General features: G+C 39.9%; 3 protein-coding genes across 4 annotated transcripts; 2 read left to right on the top strand and 1 right to left on the bottom strand.

Annotated features, from left to right (window-relative positions):
- The first annotated feature begins 161 nt into the window (after nt 1–161).
- On the top strand, nt 162–4,613 carry LOC125072257 (ADP-ribosylation factor GTPase-activating protein 2). Its single transcript, XM_047682795.1, has 9 exons — nt 162–292; nt 369–560; nt 675–806; nt 1,222–1,335; nt 1,592–1,696; nt 1,867–1,965; nt 2,044–2,303; nt 2,379–2,652; nt 2,871–4,613. The coding sequence occupies exons 1-9, from the start codon at nt 218–220 to the stop codon at nt 3,105–3,107; spliced, it is 1,488 nt and encodes a 495-aa protein (XP_047538751.1). The 5' UTR covers nt 162–217; the 3' UTR covers nt 3,108–4,613.
- A 264-nt stretch (nt 4,614–4,877) lies between these two features.
- Nucleotides 4,878–7,201, bottom strand: LOC125072258 (tRNA:m(4)X modification enzyme TRM13 homolog). Of its 2 annotated transcripts, none has more exons than XM_047682797.1 (7): nt 6,977–7,201; nt 6,766–6,803; nt 6,492–6,682; nt 6,091–6,285; nt 5,638–5,955; nt 5,442–5,563; nt 4,878–5,370 (listed from the first exon to the last, which is right to left on the bottom strand). In XM_047682797.1, exons 1-7 carry the CDS (start codon nt 7,130–7,132, stop codon nt 5,014–5,016), a joined length of 1,377 nt encoding a protein of 458 aa, XP_047538753.1. In that variant the 5' UTR covers nt 7,133–7,201; the 3' UTR covers nt 4,878–5,013. The 2 variants fall into 2 exon arrangements, with proteins under 2 accessions (XP_047538753.1, XP_047538754.1); XM_047682798.1 differs by having other exon boundaries at nt 6,091–6,231.
- A 254-nt stretch (nt 7,202–7,455) lies between these two features.
- On the top strand, nt 7,456–13,361 carry LOC125072429 (prolyl 3-hydroxylase sudestada1). The gene is made up of 9 exons (XM_047683056.1): nt 7,456–7,758; nt 7,866–8,032; nt 8,111–8,398; nt 8,551–8,766; nt 8,858–9,013; nt 9,481–9,606; nt 9,896–10,049; nt 10,186–10,421; nt 10,546–13,361. The coding sequence occupies exons 1-9, from the start codon at nt 7,530–7,532 to the stop codon at nt 10,864–10,866; spliced, it is 1,893 nt and encodes a 630-aa protein (XP_047539012.1). The 5' UTR covers nt 7,456–7,529; the 3' UTR covers nt 10,867–13,361.
- Nucleotides 13,362–14,852: the final 1,491 nt, after the last annotated feature.

Genomic DNA, 14,852 nt, shown 5'->3' with positions numbered 1-14,852 from the left:
AGTGAAACAAATTGCCACCATTCCACGCGGACAAGATTTATGCAGTAACTATTTTTAATTAATATTTGTATATATTTAATGACTTAATTTTAATAAATCTTATTTAAAAATATATTTCACATAGACCTTATTAATGTTGTCAGATTTGACAGATTTAATGTCAAAGCGTGTAAGGTGGTGACACCGTGACAACAAGTCACAATTCTTGAAATCGAAAATGGCTGACTCTGGGCCCAGTAAAAGCGATATTGAAGCGGTATTTCAAAGATTGCGTTCCATTCCCTCGAATAAAGTGTGTATTAATCAGTGGATAATTTGTAAAAGTATTGAAGTTTATTGATGGCATAACATATATTTTTCTCGTGTAGGTATGCTTCGACTGCAATGCGAAGAACCCTACGTGGTCGTCAGTGACGTACGGTGTCTTCATCTGCTTGGACTGCTCGGCAGTTCACCGCAGTCTCGGTGTTCACCTCACGTTTGTTCGCTCCACACAACTCGATACTAATTGGACATGGAAGCAGTTGAGGAATATGCAGCTTGGCGGAAATGTCAATGCGGTATGATGAAATATCATTCTGATGGAACATATAAATATTATTGAAATTGAGTGTTAAATATAATATAGTTGTTGTACTTAGTATGAGACACATAAAGATATTTTTTCTTTTTAGACACAGTTCTTCCGTTCACATGGACTAGCAACAGAGGATGCAAGACAAAAGTATAATTCTCGTGTGGCGCAATTGTACCGCGACAAACTAAGTGCTCTGTCTGAGCAGGCTATGAAGACTTATGGGACAAAGGTATAGTAACATATATATTAGTAACTTTAATAAGATTTCAATTGATAAAGTAATTGAGTTTATTTAAATATTGTCATAGTTTACTGGCAATACATGGTACTTTACTTAATAATTTATTAGCAATACAACCCTCACAAGATCAAAGTCAATCTTACCTTCTCTTGAACCATAGTCTAGATAAGAATGATGCTGAAAGACTGGTCAAGATTCATGAGCTAGTCTTTGAGAAGTAAAATGTATATTTATACTTTTTTAAACCAATAAAAAAAAGTTAAATTATTAAATTAGAATATAAAACTATTTGACTTGGTATAAACTTTTAGATATATTATATTCCTTTTTGTGACAACATAAATATAATTTTAAGGCTCTTTTCTTTAAATTATGTAACCATATTCATAATTTCATGTTCTAGTTGCACCTGGATCCAGCACCTACAGAGACCAAGGACACAAAGGAGAAAGAGGTAGACTGGTTTGCAGAGCATGGAGAGCTGTCTGACACTAATGCTAATGATATTGCACCACAGGTAACCGCACTGCCACTCGAGACTGCGGCAGCTTTATCATGTTTTAATTGAATACATTTTTATTTCATCTAATTCATTGCTTTTGATTTGATTTGAGTGAAAATAAACATTGTTTGTTCAGGTTTGCATAATTATCATATTGTTTTGTTTTTGTTTTGTTAATAGGAAGCATTTTTAAATAAAATATTATTAACATTTTAAACTATACAATTTAAATATAAATTTCCTATTTGAAGTGATTTTAATTCACTTTTAGGATATGACACGTGCAGGCGGCGCTTTAAGCTCAGCGGCTCGCTTGTGGGGCGCCGACACGTCGCACGCCAGCACGCAGCAAGCTGCTACCGCACGACGACCCACTGTGAGTGCATACTATCATAGCAAAAACCTTACTGCATCTGACATCTGACATCAGGTGCTTTTTGCTTTAAAAATATAAGTTCTGGTATTCTTAATATAAATTGTATCATGGAAGTGTAATATTATTATGTAGTGTAATATATTTTATATATACTAAAAATTGGTCAACAGCTGGGCGCACGAAAAGGAGGCCTCGGCGCGACCAAAGTGGCCGCCAACTTCGACGATATCGAACGAGAGGCGATCATGGCCGAAAAGCTCAAAATGGAGGTAAAGTCAGTCACAAGAGATGAAATATTATGTAATGTCGGGAAGTTCGATATCGATAAGTATACTCCGTCGCCGCAGGCGTCGTCGGCGGAGCGGGCGGACAGGTCGGCGACTCTGGCGAGCGTGGAGGCGGAGGTGGCGTCGCTGCGTCTGGCCTACCGCGAGCCGCGCGACCGCAGCGACCGGCTCGGCATCGCCGGCGCCAGCCGCGCGCGCCCGCTCGGCGTGTCGCACTCGGCCGCCGGCGACATGACGGACATCGCGCAGGAGGACGCGCCCGCGCCGCCCGCGCACGTCGACGACCTCGACGACTTCAACAACGTCTTCGTCATGATCAGGTCGGTACTGCCGCATTCGGCCGCTCGATCGACGAATATGCAATGAGCGCTTAATAAATGAAACCTTCTCCTCAGAAACGAACCGTACAGCAGCAACCGAGGGCTGGATTCGTTGCTTAACGAGACCCCCGGCAGGAAAGTGGACAATGATTCGTGGGAGAGCATCGAGCCCGAGCCGACGCGCGTCGTTCGCAGCATGTTCTCGGATGAGCCCACCGCCGCTCCCGCCCCCGCCTCCGCACCCGCCCGCAGTCGGCCCTCGCGGAAACAGGAGCCCGAGGATGACTCGGCGGTCAAGAAGTTCGGAGCAGCCAAGTCGATCAGTTCGGCGCAATTCTTTGGAGAGCAGGTGAGTTCCCTCACATGCATCCTTTTGGACTATTGAGAATTTGATATTGTTCAGGCTAATAAAATAATGAAAATAAACATAAAGCATCAGTGGCTTACTAATATTTTATGTGCCGCCAGCTTAAAAACCATTTCTACAATGTTACAAATGAAAAGAGGTTTTCAATATTCAGATTCTGATTTCGTAAAAATAGTAGAATTAAAAAATGAATCGCGCAGGAGCCGCGCTGGGGCGGGCGCGACGGCAACCTGTCCCGCTTCGAGGGCAGCAGCAGCATCTCGTCGGCGGAGCTGTTCGGCGACGCGCAGGCGGCGCGCGCGCCCTTCGCGGTGTCGGCGCCCGACCTGGACGAGGTGCGCGAGTCCGTGCGCGCCGGCGTCACGCGCGTGGCGGGCCGCCTGTCGTCGCTGGCCAACGGCGTCGTGTCGTCCATCCAGGAGCGCTACGGGTACTGAGGCGGGCCGCCGTCCGAGCGTTACCGATGGATATCTCTATGTGATTTTACGAATACCGAGCGACCGCCGTCTCGTCGTTTCTTTGAAACTTTACTTTTGATGACGAATAGTTCATTATATTTTATTAACGTCGTTTGAAGGAATCCGATGAGTCAAATTTACTGCATATTAAGTGACGAGGCGTAGTCGACGACCTGACATTATATAAAACATATATTTGATGGAAATGTTTGATTTTGATGTTCCTTATACTTAATTGCCGGATTCATTTTTATATTAGCTTACGAGCACTGATCTTTTATCACTAATGAGACAATCTGGATAAAATATTTAATAAAATACATAATAATGCTTTAGAAATTATTGTGAAACAATTATATAAATATATAATAGAGATAAACAATAAATAACAATTGCTAGTGAATAGGTCAGAAGTTGTACATAATGTATTATATAAACGTTTCTAACATACAGTGTCCTAGTAGCGATTGTACAGTCTTTATATACAGCTTCAAATGGGAGTTTATTATATTCTGCATAGCAAATGTTTCATACCATGTCGGCCGACGTATTAATACTGTCAGTACTCTTCACTGGCTTTGTTTCGTTTGACATTCTAAATTAATTTAGATAATTATTTAAAAGTAGCCTCTAATATAGATTGTATATTCTATGCCTTAAGCACTTTTCATTTGATCATGAATTCTCAATGCACTCGATTTTGTCCAAACATTTCTTCAAAGTCCAGCGCCAGATGTTCTACGACGGTCAGGCAGGGTTGCGTGCATTTGCATATGTCTGTGTTTACCGCAGTAGTCGCACTCGTCGACTGACGCGAATGTGTGGCGCCGGAACATTTTAGACTTGTATGTACAGGTCATGGTCTGAGGTCAGTAATAGTGATATGGTTAGGACATTCTCATGTAACTGCTTGCATTCCTACTCTTTTTCGGTATTTTTTATTAGTGGCGCACAATTGTCCGTTTCACTAAGTCGCATTTAATATTGTATTCGAAGTCGTTTTATTATCTGTAGGACTACGATAGATTAATGTTATTATTAGGTAAATTTAATTTAGGCTTAAATAGGCTTCCAAATTAGTCCTACGACAATTTATATAAATGCAGACAATAATTTAACCTATCGTTGTCCATCTGTATATACACGACTTTGTATCGACAGTTGTAACAAATTCATGTTTTTATAAAAATATATTCAAACTTTACTAAGTCATATTCATTAAAGCTCGTTAATATTCGTTAAAAAACCTCCGTCTCGTTTTTTACAGCGTAGCGTATAACATTTCTTAAAGCGTAGTGAAGCAACCCTAGACAGCGATATGACACTATTTAGTTTTTAATGCCCTCGCAACACTTCACTTTACACAGGTAATAGCTTCCCGAATGTCATACCTCAACAAAGATTTCATTATAGTTATAAGTTCTTCTTCATTACTTAAATATAATTTTATCATAACATTTGTGTCAATAAAGGATACGAAAACAATGTTTGTTTTTAGATTCATTTATAGTAGTGTATTGACTAAGTTGTAGAACATGTATTAAAAATGAAAATCTTTAGAATTTATGATTTCTTAAAACCATATTGTAGGCATTTGTATATTGCAATATATTAATACTTCACTAAGAAACACTCTTTTTATGCTTCACGAGATTTTCGTCCACAACTAACACAACACTTACACTTCAACTTGTAAGACACCCGCTGCGAGCTGATTTATGGAGTCAAATATTTTGGCATTTGGTTTAGTAATTATTCAAATGTTGGTCTGGAAGGAATATTTTTTATTAGACTTTAATTATTATTAATAAATAAAAGAATATATTTGCAGCTTGTTTTATTATTTATAATATAACAAATTAATATGAACAAATATTAAATAATATTAAGATATTTTCTTGGCCACTATACAAACATTCTCCAACGACACGGTGGAGGGCACGTAGTACACGAGCTGGGCGTCGAACCCGAGTTCTTTCAAGTATAACACTCTACCCCAGTCCAGCAACATTTTCGCACGTTTTCCGATAAGCTCACGTCGCTCCTGACTCAGATTTAAATTTTTAGTGCCATAGTTCTCTCCATCGACGTCGGTCACTTCCGCCCGGGTTTGCGTGCGCGCGTGCGTGCGCGAGTCCGCGGGCGTGCGCTTGCGCGCGTCGCGACTGCGTCCGTCGCCGCACGTCGCCCACGACACGACGCCCAGCAGCACGTTGAAGTCTTCCGCATCGATGCCTAAGCTCTGCGACAACGAGTGTACGATGAGACGAAAAGTTGGTGCCCTGGCCTGTGTGTGTGTGCGTGCGTGTGTACCTGCAGCGGTCGCGAGGCGAGGCAGGCGGCGCGCTCGCAGCGGTGGTGGCAGCACGTGGCCAGTGCCACGCCGGATACTTTGTCCAGCACGCCGGTCGACGTGATGCAGCGCAGTGCGTAGTCTGTTAAAAGGAACGTGGCAGTAGCGGCTACTGAGGGAGAGGGATCTCGATAAGGACGGAGCCGATGGACGTACCTGTGGCGACTCCGCAAAGGTGTTTGGCGTAGCCGACGACCGCTTCGCTCGCTCGCACGGCGGGTACTCGTTCCAACGCGAGATTTGCGAGATCAGCTCGAAGTCGGTGAACGTTGTTTGAGTATTTTATGGAGCTTTCGTCCCACTCGTCGTCAGGTTCGTTCTGGTCGGTCGCATTTATTTTGCTTTGGTTTGTCTTCAGACAGTTATCGCGTAACTTGTTGTCGCGTTTATGTCGCAACGACGCACGGTCTATCAGTAATACATTGCTGTTCGTGTCCCGACACCACGCCCACCATGCGTAATATGATAAATGACCTAAAAATTATTCTAAATGTAAATTCATTTTAATATTTATAAATTGATTTGCTACCTAGTTTTTCCATTATTTTCTTGGTTTTTAAAGAATTAATAAAATTAATTTGTAATTGCAAATTTTATTTTACTGCTTACCTTTTCCAGCCCCTAACTCTATAAAGCAAGTATTGGGCTTAACAAACCCCTCATTTTCGACAATATGCAGCAATCTTGAAGCCTGTCTTAAATGCCGCAATGAGCTTTCAGTTCTACCTGGGTCATTAAATTCATCTAGAACCGTTGTATGAATTGGTTTCTCGGACAGCATTGGAATTTTATCTTTAAGATATTCTAGAATTATAGAAATATAGATATAATATATTATATCAACAATAATATGTATTTATTTTATTTCAAAGAGAAAAAAGTGTTTCACTTATTGTTAGAAATGAACAAACATTTAGTGTCATAATGAAAGTAAATAGCTCATTAAATTTAAAAACTTGTGTATTCTAACAATGAATTATTATCAAATTAAGTAAACTCTTTAGACTTACTGTCATATAAAATATTGACTTTGTCAATTACTTTTGATATTGTTTTGAGAGGTATTTTGTTAAGTGGCAGGCGAGGACAATCTCCTGTGTCAGTGGAACCATTGATATTGAGTATAATATAATCTGGCTGTTGCTGTTGACGAGCATTACAAATAGACAAGTGCTTCTTTAGTTTGCTGGCATAACATGTACTGGAATATAAAAATAATTAAAACTACACAACACAAATCTATAATAATCTATTGTCATTACTCATGAAACTATGAATACTTACTGCTTTGGATCATTTGGACATGGTATACGTAAATCGTCCTGAAAAGTAATAAAATATTAGCATATGTTTTCTATAAGCCAAACACCTATGACCAATCCTTTTGGGAAGTGTTCAACTTCCCAAAAGGATTGGTCTTTTATTGCTATGCATTAGCTATGGGATACGATAAATACGTTAAGGCATTCCTAAAGCGATTTTGTCAATAATTTACCTTTCCATTGTCAGTTTTTGGTCGCGGCTCATGCTCACCGCAATACTGTCGGCCTGGTCGCACTGTCATTCGACACAATCGCTTTTTTCTCACTACATAGTATTGACATTGCGGAGTAATTGAAGAAGTTTCCGAACAATTAGAGGGCTTACTCATTTTTATACTTTTGCTTACGTTTGCGAATTGTTTACATTACATTTTTTTATATCGTACTTTTTGACATTAGTCCCTTTGAAGTTTGAGGTTACTTTAGTGTTACATGTTGTAAAATAGATATAGGAAGGAAAAATCTAATATCACATTATTTAAAAATGACTCAATAATCAAAACGTAGGTATTAAATTACAGTTTTACATTTATATATCTGAGTACATGATTTATGAAAATATAATATATTTTTTTAATGTTATGGTCATTGGAGGTACCGTAACTCGTATATGAGATTTGGCAATTTTATTTCAAACGTCAACATTAAAAATTTTGAGGTTAGACGTCGCATCATTTTGATTTAATATTGTTTTTCTTGTGTATTATGTAGCATTCGCTATATAAAATGAGTCCTCCAAGCAAAGAAACTGAAGAGCCTTCGTCCAGCAGTGTAGGAGTAGGAAGCCAAGTAGGTGGTAGCGGCGACGCAAACTCGTCGGACCAACGACCGCCCGCCAAGCGGCAAATTTCCGCAGCAGTTATAGAAATATCCGATACCGATAGTGATGACTCCGATGTATGTGCCGTTAATTCATACCAGGCTTCAGCTGATGAAGTTAAAAGAATTCGGCGGGGTGAGCTTTGTGTTTATAGTTCTTTGCATTGCAGCTTACAATTTGCGCGGGAATATTGTACAGTTTGAATTTTATAAAACTTAGATTTAATGAATAATTGTTTATAGAGTATTCCTCGTCATCATCATCATCCGACTACAGCTCTGATTCGGAGTCTCCCTGGGAGGATGACTCTGTTGTTATAGAAGATAAGATTTCAGAGAAGGTAGTTAGGACACAGCTTAATACTAGAGCTAATAGAATGGATGATCCTAAACTAAGCCCTGCTTTGAAGGTAAGCTTTTTACAAACGATGTATCATTAGATACATGGTTAAATATGTGTCTTCACTAAGCTATCATTGTTTTAACAGTCACAAGAAGTTATAGACAAAGTGAAAAAACATTGGGAAGAGGAAAAAGATCATACAAGTGATGAAGTTAGCTTAACATGTAAACCTTTCCGTCTGTGCCGCCTTCACGGGCTTCTGGAAAATCCAGATGTCATAAACAATATTGTCGATGATATGAATACACTAGACTGGTCCAGAAAGAAGATGGACCTGTATGAGTTCCATCAAACAACAGATTTAGCGAATCTAACGTGGCAGCGAAGTATTAGAGGAATCTATGAAATGTTGAAGACTGAAATTATGAGTTGGGTGAGTACTTACTTAATGATTAATAACCATCAGACACTGGCATTGCCTAATGTATTGCATGCCTGGAATGAATCTGGCATGCCTTTTTGTATGTTGATATTATAGTAATAAGTTTAGTCAGTGAGGGAATTGAAAGTCAAACAAAATCACAGGTTTCACAAGTTACTGGATTAGAACTGACGTCGGTATCTGCTTCCTGTTCACTTTATGGTCCGGGGGACCACTTGCTGGTACACGACGATCGGCTCGGAGACAGACGCGTGGCCTTTATCATATACCTGGCGCCCTGGTCGCCGCGGGGGCCTCCCGCCCACGCCGCGCACAATGGTGCCGGGCACGGGGATTTCCACGACAAACATGAGCCAGAGGTTGGTATCCCATATTACTCTAGTAAATGAAATAGAATTAAATTCAATTATAATCAAATAAACAATACGTATTAAACATATAACATCGAAGGAGGTGTCGGGCGAGGGCTGGGCCGCGCACATGGGCGGCGCGTTGGAGCTGTTCGAGTGCGACGCGGAGGGCAGCCCCACGCGCGTCGCGCTGCGCTCCTTCCCCGCCAATAACACGCTCGCCTTTTTCACCGTCGGGCCGACATCTTTCCACCAGGTATGAGATCAGAGAGACGAACCGCTTTCGGAAATGTCTCACGGGAGCACGGAAGCACGGGATTGATGCGAGCATTACCGTCTTTACCATTAGAGCACACGAGGTACGTGCCCAGGACCCGGATCCTGAGGGGAGCCCAAAAAACCAACAATTCCTCTCATACGTAAATTGCTATTTATTTTGAAAAATTGCCATATTTATAAGAAATAACTAACACATTGATCAAAATGATAGGATAGGACGATAGTCGATATTAAAAGTTGAAAGCTATAGACGTGCCATGAGATTGTACCACCAATCGGATTCCTAAGCAAAGTATTTCTACATGGTAGACTAATTTTAAAATATAAAAATAAAATATTTAGTAAATTTTAGTAAATATCTAGCAAGGGGGCCTCAAATTCATGCGTGCCCAAGGGCCCCAGCACAGCTCGAGATGGCTCTGGATGTGACACTACACGTTCCAGGTGGGCGAGGTGCTGTCGCTGGAGCTGCCGCGGCTGTCCATCAACGGCTGGTTCCACGGGCCCGCACTGGCGCCGGCGCCGCAGCCGCAGGCGCCGCCCCGCGCGCTCGCGCCGCATTCGCGACCGGTGATCTTGCGATACTTCACTCTCGTGCCTGCCGGGCCTCAAAGTTTATTCATTTTAGAAGAATTCATGAGTACCTATACATTAGCCACTCCCATTGTATGGGTTTCTACCCTAAAGTATTTTATTTTTATACCTTTGTTGTTAATGCACTAGTTGATCTAAATTCACTGTTTTTCCCATCGTATCCTAATTTTAGTTTTACCTAATTCAAAAAAGTCCTAGCAGCACTCGAATCGGATATCGGCATGTCAAAATATAGTAGAATATACTGTTACCGTTTCGGTCACAGGTCCTGCTGAACCAGTGGGTGGAGAGCACGTACATGTCGCCGCGGGTGCGCGCGCAGGTGCAGGCCCAGATGGAGCGCGCCAGCGAGGTTTGTCTGCGGGACCTGCTGCAGCCTGCGCGCTGTCAAACCCTGCTGCAAGCACTGGCGTCGCCCGGTAGCGATACTTGTATTTATTAAGATTAACGTTCGATCGAAGCATAATGATTGGACATGAATTAATAATCGTTACTTTTTGCCACTGATTTATTTCTTAAGCAATAAATTTGTAGCGAGAAATGGTCGCTTTTCAGAGGTAGAGTGGGAGCTGTGCGGACCGGCGCAGCAGCGCCGTTACTGGCGCGTAGCGGAGCGCTGGCTGGAGGAGCAGGCGGAGGTGGATTGCGAAGCGGAGCCGCACGCGGTGCGCGGACTGGCCCGGATCCTGAGCAGCACCGCCTTCATGCGCCTGCTGGCCGATTGTACCGATCTTCCCTTGAGCTCCTACAGACGCCTCGAGCTGCAGCGCTGGGCACCGGGAAATTTCACAGTAAGTTTTTTAGTTCTACTGATTTTATTGACATAAAAGAACATTCTGATTGCGTTCTATATTAATATTGATAACAGCTTCTTAGCTTAAAATTGCATAACACAAATTTTACTACCTTACGCAGCTTCTGCCGCCGCGCGAGTTTTACCAGCAGCCACGACTCGAGGCCGTCCTGTACCTGGGCGTGCCGGAGCACCCGCTGTGCGGCGGACAGACGATGTACGTGGCACCAGAGGAGGGAGGCGAGGCCGGCGAGGCTGGCGAGGCGGGCGAGGCCGGCGAGGCGAGCGAGGAGGGCGCGCTCGTGACTCTGCCGCCGCGTCACAACGCTCTCAACCTCGTGTACTGCGACGCGGGCGCCGCCTCCTTCACCAAATACCTCAGCAAGCTCACCATGAAGTCCGATGAACACTTCTACATAGTGACGTGTACTTACACCGAGTGATATGAACTGTTTTTGTCAGTGTCACTCGTGTTACTTGTGTCAGTGTGTGCCCGTACTGTACCGTACGTGTGTCCGTACTCGCGGTACGTGTCGCGGGTGTGACGGTACTGTGGAGAGTGACGTGATACGTATACGTATTAGACGTTGAGGATTCATCAAAGAGAAATGAAAAGAGACTTCGACAATCTAATATTACACTAATATGAAACCAGGACTGTTATTTTATATTTTTAATTTATGCTGATAGATGGAAATGTAATATTTGTAACAGGAACTTTCAGGATTTGCAGGACAATTTCTAAAGATGAGGACTGAACCTCTTGATTATCACTGATTTTGTTAGCTTGAGAATATCTTAGAATTGTTTCATTATTTGAATTACAAACCCTTACCAGCTCTTTCTATTTATAGATAACAGGTATTCCATATTGTCAATTACAAACTTCAGATTAAGAAAATAACTAAAAAATTTGGAATCATAACAAGAGGCTGGTGTGATGTCTACAGGGTTGCTGATTGCTTAAATAGAAAAATGTCAAAGAACAATATTAATGCTCTAGCTTCTTCTATACTTCCATTTAGCTCACTACAGTTTATCGGTTATAGGTGTCACAAGTAGGACAATGCTTCCCTAACAAATATTTAGTATCTTCTTTCAAATAAACTTATTAAAACCAGCACTAGTTTATGCTCTAAAATTGATGTCATACACGTTCACTCTGAATATTTTAAACTATTCATGCTCTGTTTCTTGAACAATGGCATTGAAATAAAGGCTGCTGGGCTCGTAAATACAAAAAGTAGACTGCATTAGATTAGGCAGGTAAATTATCCTAAAAGATGACCATTTATTTTTGAAGCTGGGACTTCACATTTAAAATGTTATTTGGTATTGGTTTGTTTGCCTAGGCAAAGCTGCACTATGTTTAGTACTCTCATTTTAATGCAAATATGAAAGTCATGAAGGGCTTACAAGCAGAAATTAGTTGTGTTGAAAGGCCATAATTTTTTATCAGATAACTCGATAAATAAACTTTGTAGCTTCAATGACATCCTCGTTACATGTCTCTCAAGTTCATATTTCATCACCAGCCAGGCAGATGTCAGACCATTATAAATAATGTGCAATAATTATTAGAAAACAAAGTACACTAGATTTATAGATATTAGTATGGAAAATAATATTTTTCTATTCAAGTGTGTAGCCATAAACTGTTTTTGATATTGTCAAATCAAATCTGTTGTTACAATTTATACAAAATCTATAATAGGAGTTGATCAGGCAAGTCCTTAAAATGAGAAATTTAATCAATAGACGAAGCGTACTTGCTTTGCACTGCAGCGATGCAGGCAGTATGCAGAGAACCGGCTGACTATATGGTTCAGGAACCACTGGGAATTTAACGGACACTCATAGTAGCTATTTATTATAGAACTTATAAGTAAAATTATACAATTTTTTGAATGGCATAATCGATTGAATGTTTTATTGACCTCGTACAAATACGGTAAAAGGCTAGTTGTTTAATATTTATCAGTTTTACTAATTGTACGGTGCCGACTCCTTTGTGACATGATCACTGATGGAACTCACTCCGTAATGGGATGTGTCCAATACTCAGGCATTAAAACTAAACCAAGAGCATATAAAAACTAAGAGAAACTTAGTTACTTTGCCTTCCTATAGTTTGTCTCATTTAATATTATGAATGCTTCTTGGTGACTATGGGGGCTGTTTTTGTCTATGTCGTCCACGATTACTAGATCTCAGCCAGACAGACAATAAAATTGTGTTTTTGGTTTAAATTGCTTTGCGGGGTTTTATCCGAATGAGTATTAATGGTTATCGTTATCGTTCGATGAGTGCACGATGTTAAATTTACCAAAATATATTCGTTGGATGGTTGTCGCTCCACAGCAAGGCGAGTGTTGCCGACTGCGAGTTGCTGCTCGGAGCGGAGTGGGAACCTCATCCCGGTGTAATCCGCTTATACTGATGAGTGATATGAATCGTATTAACATAATATGTATGTTAATTAATTTACTTATCTGTATCTTATTGAATTTTTTTCTATGATTATTTCTGTCGTTTTCCTATTTACGGTATCAAATGTGATGATGTCGCCTGGGCTCCAGAGTTCCGGCCGGTGCGGCGGCTTTCTCTTAGGTCTTTGGCGCTGAGCACATTACGCAACCTGTCAATCGTTAAATGAAGTAGAAAGGGTGATCGTTTCATCGTCGGACGACTGTGACCGGCATGCGACCCCACTATCGATATCAAACCAATATGTGTATATATATTATACTTTAAGACTTTTGGTTTGGTTACAACTCTTTTGTACCTATAGCCTTGTTTAATTATCAAATAATATATACATAAAACCGATTTAAATAAGTTAATTATATCGATATTGACAATAAAATTTACTACGATTTTCTGTTAACAGATTCAAACTATAACTTAGTTTTTCTATTTGTAAATATTAATTTTCATAATTAAGTTGACGATGTACGTCTGTGTCAACGTCTGAAGAAACGCTGTTGTATCCACGTAAACGTAAGCGTAGGTAGTCTACACGAGCTAAAATTTTGTAAAATAATGTTCAAAGATTTTCTATGAGGAGTCGCGGTGATTACGTATAAGTAAACTTCATATAATAATAAATCCGACAAAGAATGATGTAAACAATTTTGTAATTTTGTATTGAACTGTAAAGGCGATTTACATCGAAAGTAATAATTTATTTATCAATTTTAATTTCAATTCATTCGAAAATATAATAATTATCAGGTATGTCCATTTCTCAAGAGTACATGTTTTGATGTTGTTTGTTTGTAAATATGTTTTGACTGTGACGTGACGAAATATCCGACTGTGACGTCACGTCGTGTCCGAGTGGTACGCGCGTGTTTTATGTGTTTTAAATTATCTCGATGTGTGACTCATTCTAATTATTGTTATGAACATCTTTGAGAGACAAAAAAATTACTTTAGTAATTAAATACGAATATCGCCTGCCTTTTTTCTAAGGTGGATTTTGTCTTTTAAAGAAAACATTGTCATTCAAGACATAGGTTTATCTACTACAAACATTTTCTTTATTAAGTTAGGTTAACTTATTTGTGTCCTGTGTTCACTATTATATATTTCCGCCGACAAACGAAATATGTTTTTAAATTTTGTAAATATTGTAACAGAGTCCTTGTAATAAATGACATGAAGCGATTACATTATTTCTTTGCATACTTATTAAAAACAAAATGACGTTAATACATTTATAAATGTTCTTGATTTCATCCTGTACTTTGCGGATTTCATAAAATGTAACGACGAAAGCGCACCCTTTCATATTATATATTACATATTTAAAAAAACGTGAAAAACAAACTTTAAAAAATTAATGATATTAAAAATATATATAAAATAGACAAAGTATCAAACTTATTTGAAGAAAAAAAATTACGTGCAATCTGAAAGTGATATGTACAGTACAGGGGTAAGAAAAGGTTCGTCACCTTAAGATCTATTTTCGTGTGCTCAGTATGAGCGATAACCTGCTTTACCGATCGAGTATGACATATTGCGTCGCAATGTCATAAGTCGCATCTAGCAAAGAGTATAATAGCGTTTAAAGACTATAATAATAATAAGAAGCCGTCAATCGGTATGATAATTACCAACTTTTCACGAAACCTCATACCAACCTCACCTTCGTGAATGCTCGTGAAACGTCGGAGATTAGGACATAGTCTTGTCTCTTATAAAAGAGAGTGCATAGTAGTAATCCTAATTCCTACTAATATTATAAACGCGAAAGTTTGTGTGTATGGATCTGGCTGATTTCTCTGAGGTGTGGATGGATATTTGTGACTCTTTCACGTGGGACTTACTAAACGGATTTGGATGAAATTTTGCACACAGAATATTTACTGAAATAACATATTGGATACTTTTTATGCCGGGAAGATATAAAATCTTCGGGAAC

This window comes from Vanessa atalanta, chromosome 21, assembly GCF_905147765.1.
Source record: "Vanessa atalanta chromosome 21, ilVanAtal1.2, whole genome shotgun sequence".
Lineage (NCBI taxonomy): Eukaryota > Metazoa > Arthropoda > Insecta > Lepidoptera > Nymphalidae > Vanessa > Vanessa atalanta.
This window is presented reverse-complemented; position numbering and strand designations above follow the sequence as displayed.

What these genes read in the sequence shown, in the direction of transcription:
- LOC125072257 (XM_047682795.1), top strand. Translation starts at nt 218, where the DNA reads ATGGCTGACTCTGGGCCCAGTAAAAGCGATATTGAAGCGGTATTTCAA. An exon ending in CTACCGCACGACGACCCACT is followed by an intron (nt 1,697 to 1,866) that starts GTGAGTGCATAC and finishes ATTGGTCAACAG; the next exon opens with CTGGGCGCACGAAAAGGAGG. An exon ending in AACGTCTTCGTCATGATCAG is followed by an intron (nt 2,304 to 2,378) that starts GTCGGTACTGCC and finishes CCTTCTCCTCAG; the next exon opens with AAACGAACCGTACAGCAGCA.
- LOC125072258 (XM_047682797.1), bottom strand. Translation starts at nt 7,132, where the DNA reads ATGAGTAAGCCCTCTAATTGTTCGGAAACTTCTTCAATTACTCCGCAA. An exon ending in AGAGTTAGGGGCTGGAAAAG is followed by an intron (nt 5,956 to 6,090) that starts GTAAGCAGTAAA and finishes AATAATTTTTAG; the next exon opens with GTCATTTATCATATTACGCA. An exon ending in CCTTTGCGGAGTCGCCACAG is followed by an intron (nt 5,564 to 5,637) that starts GTACGTCCATCG and finishes TCCTTTTAACAG; the next exon opens with ACTACGCACTGCGCTGCATC.
- LOC125072429 (XM_047683056.1), top strand. Translation starts at nt 7,530, where the DNA reads ATGAGTCCTCCAAGCAAAGAAACTGAAGAGCCTTCGTCCAGCAGTGTA. An exon ending in AACTAAGCCCTGCTTTGAAG is followed by an intron (nt 8,033 to 8,110) that starts GTAAGCTTTTTA and finishes TTGTTTTAACAG; the next exon opens with TCACAAGAAGTTATAGACAA. An exon ending in GCAAGCACTGGCGTCGCCCG is followed by an intron (nt 10,050 to 10,185) that starts GTAGCGATACTT and finishes GTCGCTTTTCAG; the next exon opens with AGGTAGAGTGGGAGCTGTGC.